Source organism: Acomys russatus, chromosome 22, assembly GCF_903995435.1.
Source record: "Acomys russatus chromosome 22, mAcoRus1.1, whole genome shotgun sequence".
Taxonomy (NCBI): domain Eukaryota; kingdom Metazoa; phylum Chordata; class Mammalia; order Rodentia; family Muridae; genus Acomys; species Acomys russatus.
Window position 1 is genome coordinate 53,858,962 of NC_067158.1, and position 17,552 is coordinate 53,876,513.

At 39.4% G+C, this 17,552-nt stretch overlaps 1 protein-coding gene across 4 annotated transcripts in view; it reads left to right on the forward strand.

The window, feature by feature from the left end:
• Positions 1 to 16,574, forward strand: part of Ube2k (ubiquitin conjugating enzyme E2 K) — a 56,912-nt gene extending 40,338 nt beyond the window's left edge. For 2 of the 4 annotated variants that reach the window (XM_051165259.1, XM_051165261.1), the window contains 4 exons: positions 1,227 to 1,309; positions 13,349 to 13,448; positions 15,921 to 16,049; positions 16,193 to 16,574. In XM_051165259.1, coding sequence (XP_051021216.1) covers positions 1,227 to 1,309; positions 13,349 to 13,448; positions 15,921 to 16,049; positions 16,193 to 16,354 — 474 coding nt within the window. In that variant the 3' untranslated portion in view covers positions 16,355 to 16,574. The remainder of the gene's footprint in view (positions 1 to 1,226; positions 1,310 to 13,348; positions 13,449 to 15,920; positions 16,050 to 16,192) is intronic. The other 2 variants (XM_051165260.1, XM_051165262.1) reach the window with 1 other exon arrangement.
• The last annotated feature ends 978 nt before the right edge of the window (positions 16,575 to 17,552 follow it).

A 17,552-nucleotide genomic window follows, 5' to 3' on the forward strand; every position in this document is an offset into this window, starting at 1 on the left:
TAGCAGGACATTACAATGTCAATATAAGGATTAATAATTTCATTGGTCCAGTTAATTTATAATGTACAGATGACTGTCCCTTTAAAAACAAGATACAGTGCTTTGCAGTATAGCTCACTGGGAGACACCTTGCCTCTAGTACTCCCTGGGTCCTACATTGGGACGCAGCACTATGGCTTCACACTCCCTTCAAGGACAAGATGAGTTAACATGTCCTGAGATCACTTACGTAAACTACTCTTTCTGGTACCTCTAGGAGTAACTTAAAACCCTGTGTCACAGAACCTTGTCAGGGTAGTGCTGCTTTAAAATCTCTCCACCCAGGAGGCTGAGACAGGAGGATCTTGTGTTTGAGGTCATTATCTTAAAACACAACAAAACACTCAAAAATACTTGATATTATTTCATTCTTGTTGCAAAGGCTGACGCACTTTAATATTACAGAAGAGCTGGGTGTGGTGGGACCAGAGTCCACAGGCAGGCGGGGCTCTTGAGTTTAAGATGAGGTCAGCGTGACCTGTGTAGTGCGCTCCAGATCTATCAGGGAGACATAACGAGGCTTTCTCCCAGAATAAGTCAACAAAAATTGCAGAACATTATGCTTTCCTTGAGTTACTGCTGTGAATGCCAGTGATTATTTGATGTCTTTACAAGTTTAACTTATTGAATGGAAAATTGTGCATATTTGTGTTCATATATCTTAAAAATGATTGTTGTAGGGCTAGAGAGGTGGTTCAGGAGTTAAAAGCCCTTGTTCCTACAGATGACTTGAGCTCAGTTCTAGTGCCCATGTCAGGCCCTTTAAACGTTAGAACCTTTAGTACATCCATTTCTTCAAGAAAATCTGTTTTGCACCTTACCTCACACTTGGGTAGGTATCATTTAATGATTCTATTTGGTTTTACTTACTATTTTAATGGGTTTTAATCTGTTTCATTTCTCATTTCTAGTGTAATATTAGGTATAGTGTAAACATCTGATAATTGTTAGTGTTTGATTGTAGAATATACAGTAAAAACTTAAAACGTGTCATTAACATTTCTTCTACTGAATACTTTGCTTTCTATGTGCTTCCTTGGAAAAAATAATGACAAAAGTATCATTTATCTTGGGATACCATTTTCTTCTAGCTGTATTTTACCTTTACTTGTTGGTGGGTTTTGTTTTGTTTTGTTTTGTTTTTTCTTCCTTGTTACTTGAAATCTCAAGTGTGCTTTATATTCTAGGTCCGGTTTATCACTAAAATATGGCACCCTAATATTAGTTCCGTCACAGGGGCTATTTGTTTGGATATCCTGAAAGATCAATGGTAAGAGATTTCTAAATTCGCTCTCTCTTCTCTGTCTCATAGAACCAAGGCGATGAATGTTAAGTGTGTTAGTTACCCCAAAACATGAGCTATACTTTAGGAAGTAGTTTATAAAGTAAATAGTTGGAAGTGTATTTTTATTGAGATCATGATAGCTCTTTAAATGGACATTTTAAAATATATGTAACATCGCTGGGCGGTGGTGGCACACACCTTTAATCCTAGCACTCGGGAGGCAGAGGTAGGTGGATTGCTGTGAGTTCAAGGCCAGCCTGGTCTGCAAAGGGACTCCAGTACAGCTAAAGCTAACACAGAGAAACCCTGTATCGAAAAACAAAACAAAACAAAAACCAAAAAAGAAACCCTGTCTCGAAAAACAAAACAAAACAAAAACCAAAAAAAGGAAAAAAAAAAAAAAAAAAAAAAAAAGAAAAGAAAAGAAAGAAAGGTAATATCAAATGCTGATTTAAAATTTTAAAAATCCTAGATTTAAATTTTTATTTTGGTAAATTTCTCTTTTTGTTATCTCAGGAAGGTGTTTGTAATAGACTAAGAATTTAAGTTGAAGCAGTTATCTTTCAGATGAATTATGGGCAAAAGTTGTTCAAAGTTGTATTGATGGAACATTGCTTAGGTTCTCAGGTGTAACAGGTAGTTTTTGTAAGTGATATTCTTCTACTTATGATATCTTTCACTTTATTTGCCTCATTTATTTTATTTACATATTTTTGGTTTTGATTTTTTTGAGTGTGCGCGCATGCCACAGTGCACTAATGGAGGTCAGAAAACAACCTGCAGGAGTCTATACACACTGCCCTTTGTGGATCTCAGCATTGAGCTCATGGTAGCAAGCTGTCATGGTGGAAAGCAGCAAGCACTTTCACCTGCTGAACCGATTCATACACACGTACACACACACACACACACACACACACACACACACTTTTTTCCTTTTAAGGGAGGTTTTGTTGTGCAGCCCAAGCTAAACTTTGAACTCAGCTTTTCCTGCCTTACCCTTCAGAGCACTGGGACTGTACAGCAGATTTGTCACTCCTAGTGGCATTTGAGTATTTTAAGAGTTCTTGTTCTTAAGTGGGGTGAGGGTGTGGGATGTGTGGGGGTCAGAGGTGTGGTGCATGCTTTTAATCTCAGCACTTAGGAGGCAGAGGCAGGCAGATCCGATGTGAGTTTAAGACCAGCCTGGTCTACAAATCGAGTCCAGGACAACAGAGGCTACACAGAGAAAAACCCTGTCTTGAAAAACAAAAAACAAAAAAAGCAAGCAAGCAGCCCTTTTTTATAGCCTTCAAATTTAAATCCCTCTTCTTCCAATTGGTCAGCTGTGTGGCTATGAACAGATTGTGCCTTTTAGCTTTCTCATTTTTTGAGATGAAGTTAATGAAGCAAACATTGGCCTGAGAGAACCAGTAAGTTGGTCCATGTAGTATTTTTAGGATGAAGCTGGTATGTTTAGCGTTAGTTCATCTGGTGTTACATGTAGAGCTAGCCATAAAATGTTCTCACTCATACTTAGCACATAACCTTTAATAATGGGAAAACTGCGTCCAGAATTATACGATGGGTTCGAGTAAGGCAGGTCACACTTCTAAGTTCAGTGCTTAGGAGGCTGAGTTTTGATGATTTGAAGTTTGCACTACATTGTGAAGCCTGCCTTGAAAGGGGAAGAAGTATGTGATATCACCAAATAAATGGAGACAGTGCCATTGGGAAGAATACAGGGAACCCTGATCCTACAGAAATCATGTATCCGTGCTCGTGTATTCAAACTGTGTGTCTTAATTCCTTAAGGAAAAGAAAGTGATCCTTGTGAACACCCATACTGGAGTGACGACATTTCATATATGAATGAACTCGTGGGTAGCTACTATGAGTAGGGCTACTGCTTTGATTTCCTTTGTCTCAAGTTTCTTGATTTATTTTAGAATATACTTCTATTTTCTATGATAGTCACTCTTTGATTTTTGACCTTTATGCCAGCTTATGAAAAGTCAAGGCTTCAGGTTTTTTTCTAAAACAGTATATTCACAGCTCCTATAACTTCATGACGCATTGATGTCAGTGTATATTTGCACAGTTGGATTAGTTCAGTGTCATTTGCTTTCAAGACATCCACTCTGCTTTCCTTTCCTGTTTCCATAGCCTGCTTGTCTCCTTGGCCTTTGCACATGAGAGTGCTGCAGGGGTCAGTTCCTGAAACCCTGGTGCATGTGTGCGCATAAGAGCATAGAGCATGGAGATAACTCTGCAGTCCGACCCTGTCACCACCGTCAGACTTGTCAAGCTTTGGTACCCATTGTTTCTGCCCACTGGGCCACCTTGTCAGCACATAAGTGTTTTCCTCACACTTCACATTTTTGTTGATGTCTGCTTATCAGTATTTGAATTACAGAATGAACATTTTTAGAAAAGATTTATTTATTTAATAAATATACAGTATTATGTTTTCATGTGTGCCTGCATGTCAGAAGAGGGCACCAGATCTCATTATAGATGGTTGTGAGCTACTATGTGGTTGCTGGGAATTGCACTGAGGACCCTTGGAAGAGCAGACAATGCCCTTAACCTCTGAGTCATCTCTCCAGCCCCAGAATGAACATTTTAAGTGTGTTAGAAGTGTCCATCTGCTTTTCCTGGGTGGTACACACTTTAAAAAAAAAAAAAAAATCTCAGCATTCAGGATGCAGGGCAGGGATGCTCAGCAGTGAAAACACTGGCTGCTCTTCCATAGAACTCAGGCTGGAATGGTGTAGTGCCATGGCTTTTGATGCCCTCTTCTGGCTTGGGGAGCATTTGGCTCACTCATGGCACAGATAAACTTAGCTGTTTTCTGTAGTCTTCCTCTTTTAAGCTCTTAGCAGTTACACATCTGTTCAGTTGCTTAGGTGGAAGCCTCATCGTGGTCCTTGATTTTCTTTTCTATTTTTAAATTGAAACATGGTCTCACTATTGAGGCTTTAACTAGCCTGGAGCTCATTTTGTAGACCAAGCTGTCCTCCAACTCACTGAGATCTGTCTGTCTTTGCCTCCCAAGTGCTGGGGTTAAAGGTATGGCACCACCACGTGATTTTTCTTTCTTTACCCTGTCTACAAATATGATGATAGAACTTGCATCTCACAACCAGCTTCCCTATTAGCACTTTGATCCAGAGTCTGCATTACCTTTTGTCTGAATGATTAAAGTAGCCTGTCCCCTCCCAGACTCTCACTTGGCCAAACTTGCACCGTGGTGCACAGGAGTTAGGGGCCCTGGGTATTAAACTCAGGAGGTTCAGCTCTGTGGCAGGCTCCATTTGTACTTCCCTCCTTCCCTCCCTCTTCTCTCCCTTTGTTTTTGTTTCTGGTGTGTGTGTTTGTGTGTGTGTGTGTGTTTTGAGACAGGGTTTCTCTATGTTATCTTGGCTGTCCTGGACTCACTTTGTAGACCAGGCTGGCCTCAAACTCACAGAGATCCACCTGCCTCTGCCTCCCGAGTGCTGGGATTAAAGGCGTGCGCCACCACACCCGGCTTGTTCTCGCCCTTTGTATGCCTTGCTGGTGACTGAGCTTTGGATCTCTTGTCAATCCAGTGCCATACTATTTGATCTTTAACCCCAGCCCTCAGAAAACCTTTGGGAGCGATGACTTCCTCATAACCATCTAATTAATAAAGACCAGCGTATTTTGGCATGTTTGAGATTTACTCCTGGGTGTGCAGGTGGTAAGCAAGTGTATCAGCCCACCATGGAAGTGAGAGGACAACTTGGTGGAGTTGGGTCTTTGATTCTAGGCTTAGAATTTAGTTCCCAGGCTTGTAACACAAGGCCCTTTTTCTGCTCAGCTGTCTTGCTGTCCGCAAACCAGTAAGTTTTGATAATTCATATTCCTGTTTGAACTTTATAATTTATAAAGCAGAATTTATTATATGTATGAAATCATGGAAAGCTCAGTAAAGTATGGATTTAGTCAGCACTTGTGACAATGAATAGAATATAAGAGTTTTTCAGATACTTAATTTTTCACATTAAAATTTATGTTTTAAAGATCAACATAAAACAATAAAAATGGGGGGCTGGAGATGGCTCAGAGGTTAAGAGCACTGACTGCTCTTCCAGAGGTCATGAGTTCAATTCCCAGCAACCACATGGTGGCTCACAACCATCTATAATGTGATCTAATGCCCTCTTCCGTCATGCAGGCAGAGCACTGTATATATAATAAATAAATACATAAATAAATCTAAAAAAAAAAAAAAAACAATAAAAATGTGTATTAATGCCACTAAAAATAAAGTTTCTGTACTCTTTAGGGTTGGCCAAATAGGCTTTGTTTGATATTTGCAACAGTTATGTCAAAGTGTCATTGAGTATCATTGGTTAGTATTGTACTTCTTATTTATATATTTGTTAGCTATTTACTTACTTTATTTCTCTATGTATTTATTTATTTTTCTAGGCAAAGTCTCACTGTATAGACCAGGCTATCCTGAAACTCAGGATCTGCCTGCCTCTATGTTCTTAGTGTTGGAACTTAAGAGTGCACCACCACACTTGGCTAGTATTACTTTAAAAAAGTTGAAACTTCATATTTTGAGGATTTCGTGTATGTATACATTGAAATATGATTATATTTTCCTTTTCAGTTTTCCCCTTCCAACTCCCTGACCACCCCTGCCATGTTTTCCCAACTTTTATTCTTCCTCATTAACTTATCAATCCATTCATTTGGGGTTTTTTTGTTTTTGTTTTTGTGTTTTTCTCTTTGAGACAGAAAGCCAGAAATAGTTGTTGGATATCATACTGTCACTGTCAACTGCTTTTGAAACAGGGTCTCTCTCTCTGAACATGGTTGCTTTTATAACGTTGATAATTAACAGCTCCACTTGACTATTCTAGGTTTTAAAAGGTGGTAGGAGAATAGAATGTTCCTTTTCTGTGCCATGTGCAACTTAGAGATGAAAGTGTTAATTTTCTCTTATGGTTCTGGAAGGCAACAGTCCATAATGGTGGAGCCAAATGGCAACAAGTAGCCAGAGCAGCGGCTTGTCACTCTTTAGAGTGCCAGACAGTAGAGTGGACTGCGCATCAGGAGGCTGTCCCTGTGCCTGCACCCTCCACAAGGTGCCACATTCTAAACGACACAGAGACTTCCCAAGCAGTGCTCAACTGGGGACCAGGTGTTCAGATACAGGAGACTATGCAGGACAGTGTTCATTCAAACCAGCAGAACAAATGGTCGAGCGCTTAGCCATGCTAGGCATAGTGTGCATTCAGCCCAGACTCTTCTCCCTGGAATCCTTGTCTCCTTTTTTGGCAGTTTCTCACATTTCCATGTGTACAGGGTCATTAACCTTTGAGGCTCACTTTGGTAGTGTGTGCTGGAGCTACTGCTTCCTTAGTGGCAGATGGCCCTTGTCATCAGTCTGGTGGAAAGGAGTTTCCTGAGTGATTGTGAGAAAGGGACACATTGCTTCATCCCGTCCATTTTTTAGTGTGTGGTTGAATTATTTATGTTAAGTTACATATACCTTATGCAAACAATTTCCAGAAGTTTTTATTTTGTATACTAAAGGATAAAACTGTAAATTTGAATACTCTGATTGCCTTACATTACAATCATAAATAACTTGATATTATGTGTTCGACTTATTTTAATTCACATAATTTTAAGGTTTTCCCGTGTGGTAGCATTGTACATGTCACAAATTACATTTTAAAGCAAAATAATTAAAACTAAAATATTTTGCTTTCTCCATTCATCCATCAATGCTAACTGCTTCCACATTTGGGCACTTGTTTATGTATAAGACTTTTGAGTGTGAGTATGTGGATGACTGTTGATATCTCTGTTTTTACTTCTTTGGCTTTCTTTCCAGAAGGACTTATGGCTTATAGTAGCTGGTTCATACATATCTTGATTTAATTTTTTGAGGCACTCCCATACAGTCTCTACTAAAAGTGAATGAGAGTTAGAGTTCCTGTACATCTTCACTAGCAACTCTCGTTTTCTGTTTTGATATTATCTATGTATGTATGTATCTGTCTGTCTGTCTGTCTATCTATCTATCTAATTGTTGTTGTTGCTTTTTTTTTTCCCTTTCCCATTTCTGTAGAGAGGTCAGGGTCGGTTTGTGTAACTCTAGCTGTCCTAAAACTTGCTATGTATATAAACCAGGGTGGAAAGTGTTACCATTCCCAGCCTGCAGTAGCCATCTTAGTATGGTTTTGTTTTGCCTTTCCTTAGTGACTGTATTTTTCATGTGCCTAACAGGTGGTATTCTATTTCTCTTTGGAGAAATACCACCAAAAGACAAATATGCGATCTGTGCAGTTACGTATGATGGTCCACACTTGTTGTGAGCCTGAGGCAGGAGGATGAGGAGTTCAAAGTCATCCTAAGATATATAGATGGTAGGTAGGTTTTAAGGCCATCTTGGATTATATGAGACTATTTCAAAACAAAGAAAAATGATTTGGAGGTACTTTCCTCCCCCTTTTGGGGTTGCATTTTAACTGTTTTAACTTTGATGTGTTAATAGTCCATTTTCTCATTCTCTTTCTCTCTCTTTGGCTCTTGTACTTTTGTTATGTTCAATAAAGCATTGTCAAATATAGTGTCATGAACACTGCTTGGGTTTTCATCTAAGTTTTTGTTTAGGTCTTAAGTGTTTTTCTATTAATGTATAAGATTTTTTTCATGTTTGTATATTTGTATTGCAAATTAAAATAGTTACTATGAGCGTTAATTGTTTTTTGGTTTTTCTATTATTATTATTATTATTATTATTATTATTATTATTATTATTATTATTATTATTATTATTATTATTATTTAGTTTGGTTTTGAATTGATTTTTCAAGACAGAGTTTCTTTGTGTAGCCTTGCCTGTCCTGGACTCAAGTTTGTAGATCAGGCAGGCCTTGACATCAAAGAGATGCACCTGCCTCTGCCTCCCAAGTGCTGGGATTAAAGGCGTGCATAACCACACCCAGCTGATATGAGATCCTTTCGGTCTCTGTCTCTCTCTCTTTGTCTGTCTCTCCTTTCGAGACAGGGTTTCTCTGTAGCCCTGGCTGTCCTAGAACTCATAGAAATCCACCTCCTTCTGCCTCTTAAATGCTAAGATTAACTGCATGTTCCACTGCTGCCTGGCTGAGAGGACATTCTTATATTTAGATTTTTCTTTGCTATTCAAACTTAGTTTTTTTGGGGGGGGGGTGTTATTTGTTTTCTGTATTTTTGTTTTGTTTTGTTTTGTTTTGTTTTGTTTTTTATTTTTATTTTTTCGAGACAGGGTTTCTCTGTGTAGCCTTGGCTGTCCTGGACTCACTTTGTAGACCAGGCTGACCTCGAACTCATATCAGTCTGCCTGCCTCTGCCTCCCAAGTGCTGGGATTAAAGGCATGCACCACCATGTCTAGCTCAAAACTTAGTTTCTTAAACGACGTTATTTAGGGGCTGGAGAGATGTCTGAGTAGCTAAGAGCACTGCTTGCTCCTCCAGAGGACCCAGGTTCCGTTCCCAGTACCCACATGGTAGCTCATGTGGGTATAAATCCAATCCAAGGGGACCCATACCCTCTTTAGCAGGCACCAGGGCTGCTGCTGATACATAGATAGACATGTAGTCAGAATACTCATGCACATAAATAAAAATTAAGTATTTAGTCAGGTGCATGTATGCATGCATATGTAAATACACACAAATACATAATCATATAGATTACACATACTTGTATGTGTATATGTAAACTATTTTCTGTCCAATGTTTTTCCTCCCACTTTGAGGCTTGTTCATGGTCCAGAGGCCTATTCCCTAATAAAGCTGCTTCTTAAAGATGATCTTGTTTCTGCTTTGTTTCTTGGACCTAGTGACAATTTATGCTTTTTTTGTTTTTGTTGTTGAGACAAGGTGTCTCTGTGTAACAGTCCTGACTGTCCTGGAATTTACTATGTAGATCAGGCTGGCCTGGAACTCATAGATTCCTCTGCCTCTGTCTCCTGAATGCTGGGATTAAAACTTGTCTCCAAAAATTAAGAACAAAAACACTTTTTTCAAAGTATACAAATTATTATGTTTTTTTTAAGTATATGAAATAAGCATGGTGACCCACATCTGTTATTCTGGCATGACTTCAAGGCCTTGCTAGGACACAAAGTGATATTCTTTCTCAGTGCTGAACAAAAAAAAAAAAAGGTGGTTTGGGTTTTGGCTCAGTTTGCTCTGAGTTAGGTTTGGTTCAGTCTGTAACAGAGTCCATCTGAGCACTGGGTTTCCAGCTCTTGTTACTATTTCAATTGTGTCATGTTGTCCTGTCCTATTTTTGTATTTGTTTTGCTCGTATAAGCTACTTTTTGGCTGATAAATCTAGGCTACTTTTTATATGTGAATGTGTGTTTAAACATAACCTTCAAATTTTCTTCCTTTAAAGAAAATTCTTTTTATTTTATGTATTTCGCCTTTTGGCTGCATGTACATGTACCAGTACACGTCTGGTGTCTAGAGCCATACAGTATTGAGGCTGTTACAGATGAATGTAAGCGCTCATGGAGTGCTGCAACTGTACCAGTGTCCTCTACAAGAGCAGCAGGTACTCTTAATCACCGAACCATATGTCCATCCTCTGAAATTTCTAAATAATTACAATTAGAGTAATATATTCTTCCTAAGGAAATAATTTCCATCTTTTTGTGTTAATGGAAAGATGGGTATGGATATTTAAGGGTGAAATTCGGTTTTTCGAGACCGGGTCTCTCTGGTTAGTTTTGGCTGTCCTGGACTTGCTTTGTAGACCAGGTTGGTTGCTACTTGTGTGGATGTCCTAGGATCTCAGTGCGGAATCTTTTCTCTCTTTGATCCTTTATTTGTTCTCGGAATGAACTTAAGTCTTCAGGCTGATCTCACAAGTTTTTTGTTTTGTTTTCCTCTCCTTGAGACAGGGTCTTTCTGTGTAGCCTTGGCTGTCCTAGAATTGCTTTGTAGAACTAGGCTGGCCTCAAACTCACAGCAATCCACCTGCCTCTGCCTCCCAAGTGTGTGTGCCACCACCACCTGGCTTCCCACAAGTGGTTTTATCTGCTTAGCTATCCATCATCCTCAGTATGTGCAAAAAACATATTATAACTCTTGCTTGAAAATTAACTTTGAAGCTCTTAATTGAACAGTTAGGTCTAGAAAAAAAAGTATCTGCTTCGTCAACAAGGATATAAAGCTGTTTGAAAAGGTTTGTTTTAAGACATGGTCTGTCTTTGTGGCCGAGGTGTTTGTGAGACTGCACGCCATGCTGGCCCCTGCCTCGTGGCCGAGGTGTTTGTGAGACTGCACGCCATGCTGGCCCCTGCCTCGTGGCCGAGGTGTTTGTGAGACTGCACGCCATGCTGGCCCCTGCCTCGTGGCCAAGGTGTTTCTGAGACTGCCATGCCATGCTGGCCCCTGCCTCCTGTTCGTGGACATTGAAGTCTTGGACCAGCAAACTGTGCTTAAAAGCTGTCAACAGTACTGTTGTATTTTAAGTGCTGCTTCAGCATGCCAGCTTATGGTTTTATTCACCCCACTCTGTTTTTGTTATTTGAGAGAGGTCTCAGGTCATCCCAAATATAGCCTACAACTCTTTATGTAGAGAGCCTTACCTTGAAGTCATGGTCTTCTGTGTCTACCAAGTGCTAGGATGAAGGTCTTAGAGCACTGTGCCTAGCAGTGTCAGCTACTTTGTAAGCATCATGCCAAGTTTCCTCGCTTGCTCTAGCTCTAGAATTATAAATTGACCAATTAGCAATTCTATTCTAATTGCTTCTGGTCCTCCTTCTATGAGACCGTCTTGCTTTACATTAGGGTGAGTTTGGCTTCCTGCCTTTGTCTCCCAGGTGTTAGGATTGTAGATCTACGCTGCTGTGTTTGCCTTTTCCAAGATCATTTTAGAAAACTATGCATAGCAGCATACTGATAGGAGATTTAGACTTTATTGGTGTAGCCATTGCCAGCTAAAGTTGTAAAGAACAATATTTTAAGATACTATCTTGTTATTTTTATTGGAACATTTGTTCAAACATTTCTTCTAATTGAGCAGGCCTGAGATGAGACTTCCTAAGTCATACCTGAGCATGAGGAATACAGTCCTAAAATCCTTACACTTGGGAGGACGAGACAGGAGGATCCCGTTCTTTACCTGTCTAAAGTGATACAGTAGACTCTGACCCAAAAACCAAGTTCTGCAGTCTTGCCAATGCCACTAATCAGGGGAAAAATATTTATTAAAATTCACTGCCTTAACACATGCTGATTCTAGTAAATTACCTATTTTGCCTAAACATTTAGGATTGTCTTTTTTTTAAAAATTTATTTATTTTGGTATTATCTATGAGTCACTGGGTTTTTGCATGTTTGTTTTTAGGAATTAGGCACTCAGACAGAAAATTCTGGTTTGGAATAATCACTTGTGTGGTTAAAAACTGAGCATACTGGGCCTAGAGATACAGCTCAATAGTAAAGTGCCTTCCCAAGACCCTGATTGACAGACAGGCCAGGGCCTCAAAAAGAGTATACTATTAGAGTCTTCAGTGTGTATTAGTGTTGTATTTATTTTTATTTTATTTAGCCATTTATTTTTTTCAAGACAGGGTTTCTTTTGCTGTTTTGGAACTAGCTTTGTAGACCAGGCTGGCCTTGAATTCACAGATAGCTACCTGCCTCTTCCTACCAAGTATTGTGTTCCACCACTGCCCAGCTTGCCTTGTAAATATTTCAGTATTAGTGAAGCAAATTTTAAACAAATAGTTCTTATGAACAACAAAAACCTTTGTTGTAAATATATTTCAGAGTATGACTTAAGTGATACCATTTATTTTATTTTTAATTATGTATATGCATTGGTGTGGGTATATGTAGTCCATGTGGGTGCCTACGGAGGCAAGAAAGCATCACATTCTCTGGAGCTGGAGTGACTGACAATTGTAGCTGCACGCATGGGTGCTGTAATGTAAAGTCGGGTCGATTATAAAAGCATACACATACACAATGGGGAGCCATCTCCAATCTCAAGTGTAATATTTCAAATAAAAATTTGTCTCTTTTGTAGTACTATGGCCTGATAATATAACTTTTAAAAGTCAATTTGTTTGCTTGCTTTATTGATTGTGCCATTAAAAGAGTTCTAGGGGCTGGGTTCTGGTTACAGTCATGTCCTGCTGTTGAAGTTGAATTCCTGGTACCCATGTTGGGTCATTTACGGCTGTAACTCCTGCTGGAGAGATTAACTGCTTCTGGCTTCTGTAGATATCTGTACTCACGTGCACATATGCCTAAAAATACAGGCCATTAGTATTAATAACTTTAATTATCCCTTTATGGTGAAATATGGGTAAAGGGCTGGAGAGGAGCTTACTGGTTAAGAGCATGTGTCCTTGCAGAGCACATAATCATCTCTAACAAAATAAAATGAAAAAGAAACAAAAGAAGAGAGCCGGGCAGGGTGGTGCACGCCTTTAATCCCAGCACTCAGGAAGCAGAGGCAGGTGGATATTTATGAGTTTGAGGCCAGCCTGCTCTACCCAGTGAGTCCAGGACAGTTAAGGCTACACAGAGAAACCCTGTCTCGAAAAACCAAAAAACAAAAGAAAATTAATTAGGAATGAAGTCACAGATAAAGCTTATAGGATTGGTAAACATAGCAAGAGGAGAAAAAGCAAGGTCAGGTCAGGGTGAGGTGATATGAATTGTCTTATAAATTGACTCACCGGAGCCAGATGTGGTGGCGTATCCCTTTAACCCCAGCACTTGGGAGGCATAGGCAGGCAGATCTCTGAATTCAATGCCAGCCTGGTCTACAGAGCAAGTTCTAGGACAGGCAGAGATACCCTGTCTTGTAAAAAAAAACAGACAAACAAACAAAAAGATACAAATTAAAAACTGGCAATTATACACACATATTTGTTAGGTCTATAATTTTAGTTCCAGTACATTTTTGTTTCATCTCAGAAAACACACAATTGTTTATGTTATTGAGAGTCCTTTTTAATTGGGATATTTTCCTATTTTGAAATTTAGGGCAGCAGCAATGACTCTGCGCACGGTATTATTGTCATTGCAAGCACTGTTGGCAGCTGCAGAACCAGATGACCCCCAAGACGCAGTAGTAGCAAATCAGGTAAGAAGGCAGCTTTTGAAAGACGTTCTTAGGCCTGTGTCTGCGGTGTTTAATGTTTGATGCCAGCACATGAACATTGTGTATTGGGACTAAATTTAGAAATGGTTTCTTTCAATAAAATAATTTAGTCACAGGCTGGAAACATTGCTCAGCTATTAAGAGCACTGTCTTCTGAAGTTCCTGAGTTTAATTCCCAGCAACCACATGGTGGCTCACAAACATCTATAGGGAGATGCAGGCATCTTCTGGCATGCAGGCATACATGCAGGTGACACACTGTATACATAGTAAATAAATCTTTTTAAAAAACTAATTTAGTCACACATGATAAAGTAAATATGTAACATAAAACGAAGGAACTAATAAATAAGCAATGGTAAGGAACTCCACGACCGCTTACGTCCGAATGTTTACATCTCACGTGCTTCATGATTTAAGCTCTCCTTCAGCACTTTTAAACTTTTAAATGTTGTTCGTTGAGTTCATGAATTTTTGAGATTATGTCTTATTTTTTTCTCCCCAAGACATGGTTTCTCTGCGTTGCCCTGGCTGTCCTGACTCACTTTGTAGACCAGGCTCGAACTCACAGCGATCTGCGTGCCTCTGCCTCTCAAGTGCTGAGATTAAAGGTGTACACCACCACACCCAGCCTTATAAGTCATCTTTATGTTATTTCATTTTGTTTTCCTTGCTTCCTCTTTGAGGAAACATTTATAAGCTATCCTTAAAATTTTCTTGAATGCGCTTATAAGATGTGCTTCCTTGTGGGCACTAGATCCTCACAGCACACATGTGTGGGTCAGAGGACAGCTGCTGTTTGCTTCCTTCTTCCCTGGTGTCAGGCACCAAACTAGTGTCTTTAGCTGTTGAGTCATCTTTTTGACCTAAAACTCTTTATCCATATGTTCTTTAAAAAAGAATTATTTTTAAAATTATGTTTCAGTGTCTCTGGGTGCTTACTTGACTGCCATCTGTGTAGAGGTATGAAGAAGGTTTGGATACCCTGAGTTGAAACTACAGTTCACCAGATAAATGTGGGTGTTGGAAGAGAAGTGAATATGATGAGCCATCTCCCTAGGCCTCTCTTCTTTACACAGTTTGCACCTGCCCTGCTATTCATTAACATTTGGTAGCAGAAGTCTTTCTTGAGAAGTTTGTCTTTAATTTTCCTAAAAATTGAGATGAATGTTTAAAAGTAAAGCTGACTTTACATCTAAAATTTTATCTTTTGTCACAAAGTATTGCTTGAAATATATTATGTCATTTTGATATATGGTGAAGTGGCACTTCATCCCAGCACTCTGTATGTGGAGGCTAGTGGATCTCTGAGTCTGATACAAGCCTGATCTTTATGGAGACAGGAAACTCTAGGCCAGCTAGGACTCCATAGTGAGACCTTGTGCTAGAGAGAGAGAGCGAGGAGGGAGGAAGCAAAGAACGAATGTACGCACTGTATGCCTTTGTGCACCTCACCACTGCCCTCTGCTCGGCCTTCCTGGGCACTTCACACATGTGTGTACATACGCGCGCGCGCACACACACACACACACACACACATATGTAAATGATATCTCTAAAAACAGTATGTTGGTAATAGTTTGTACTTTATTTTACATTATTTTCACAAATAGACTTACCTCACCTTTCAAATTCATGTGGCAAATTTTACTAACAGGACTCTTTTGAGTTTCTAAATTATCTTAAAAAATGATGTTACATTTTTGATTGTTGGGCTTACTTGGATTACTATACAATTAAGCTAAGAGCATCTCGGCTATGTCTCTGCTTGATCTTGGCCTAGTAGTGTATAGTTGAATGTATTTACCAGCTGAAGTTAATTACATTTATCATATAATGTTTAAGTAACTACATGCTACTGATTTTGTTTAGTTGTGTAATTTGCTGTACAATGATTAGAACATTTTATATAGTAATAAAACAATAATATAATAATCACAATATATAATTATTAAATGTATTATATAACAATTCCAATAATAATGTTCACTTAATAGTAGATGTTTGCTTAAAGTGTATTAGCTTTGCCTTTTATTTTCACGAAGCTTCGGTTCTTGACACACCTCAATGGTTGGGCACAGTGTGCGGGGAGTTGAGCCCCCTGTGTTGGGCACAGTGTGCGCGCAGTTGAGCCTCTGTGTTGGGCACAGTGTGCGGGGAGTTGAGCCCCCTGTGTTGGGCACAGTGTGCGCGCAGTTGAGCCCCTGTGTTGGGCACAGTGTGCGCGCAGTTGAGCCTCTGTGTTGGGCACAGTGTGCGCGCAGTTGAGCCTCTGGCCCTGGGCTTACTGAGCTACCACTACCATTGGGCTGCACAGCCCAGTCCAAATGAGTTACATCTTAAATATACATTTATTTTCTTTGGATAAAGCAGAGTCTTATTTGAGCTATTATGGTAACTATCACTATATTGTGGTGTTGATTTTTTTTTTTTTTTTCTTCCCTCTCCATGTAGTACAAACAAAATCCTGAAATGTTCAAGCAGACAGCTCGGCTTTGGGCACATGTGTATGCTGGAGCACCAGTTTCTAGTCCAGAATACACCAAAAAAATAGAGAACCTCTGTGCTATGGGCTTTGATAGGGTAAGTACAGGAGGAATTGATCTGACTACTCATTTGAAACCTGTCCTTGGGATAAGTGGGCTAACAATTAAAAAAATTTTTGGTTTGGTTAATAGTGTTTTGTTATTAAATCAATGATGTTTTTCTCTTTCTGTTAATTCCAGTCATTGCTAGAGGAAAGAATCCATGATTCTCAGTGCAAAGAGAAGGATTCCTTTCCTTGGGATGTGATTACTCTTGTCCTCTTCCTTACAGAACGCAGTAATAGTGGCCTTGTCTTCAAAATCATGGGATGTAGAGACTGCAACAGAACTGCTTCTGAGTAACTGAGGCCGGGAGCTGCTGCCAGCTGTGCTCACCTCTCCTTGAGGAGCACCAACACCTGTTATTTTTAGGGTTCTGCATAAATTTCTTTTAAACTGGCATTCTTGCCTAATGATGTTATCTAGGCACCATTGGAGACTGCAAAAAAAAAAAAAAAAATAATAATAATAATATCCCTGCTCTGTAAATAAAGCTAATTAAAAGTCTGTGTAAATTTAAAAAGGGGAAATACTTTAATTTTTTTCTTAATAGTGTAAAAAATTCCTTGAGCTAAGCTAAAACCATGGAGAAAACATGCTACTTTAGCATTTAGCAGTGTAACAAGACTAGCGAGTTTGCTTCAGGGTTCTGTTGAATACCTAGGCTAACACTCAAGTGTCGGCTGTTCACATTGTGTGTTGCATCGCAGCTACCTTAAGCGTTTGAACATGGATCCTCTGTGCCTGTGAATTTACTTGCATGCTTGTACTTGACTTCTTAGAATGGTTAGCTGAAAAGACCACCCTTTTAACCATTATGAAATTCTTGAATTATGAGACTTATCCAGATTTAAAGATGGTGACCTAATCAGAGCCTTCCGGTCCCTGTGGACCGGTAGGGACACTCCTATGTTTTCCCTGTCACCATCCCAAGCTGAGATTCTCATGGTAAATTTCTCTGTGTTTGGTGGAAAACGTGTTGAGGAACAGTGTCCCTTGTTCCGTTTTTAGCTTGTAGGTTTGGAATGTTTTGTCCGAGTTCAGTTTGTAATTAGTAACATAAAAATGAGGCTGCCAATTTTATTTCTCTACAAAAGGAGTACATACTTGATGTTGCAGTATTCCCAGATTTAATAAAAGGACCCTACCTAGTTTTTCAGTGAATTTGAAATGAATTTTTAAACTGATGAAGTCTTTAGAAACTTGAAGGGTGCAGCCGCCTGTTTCCAGTAGTGTTCAGTGTGACTGGGCTTTGTAGTTTGCTGTTACCAGACACTGAGTCACTCCTCTTGCACTCCTCGTGTCGACACATGAAAGTTGTTAGTGTCTCACTGTACATACCAGATGCGCATAGGAATAGGGGTGTGTTCTAAATTCTAGCTTTCTTTATGATGTTTCTATACTGTGAGAATTCAACCTTTACCTTCTCTGTACATAGACTTCCTGTTCTTCCTGTCACATCTCATTCTGAGCTCCAAAGTTGAAGGACTCTTAGTTTTAC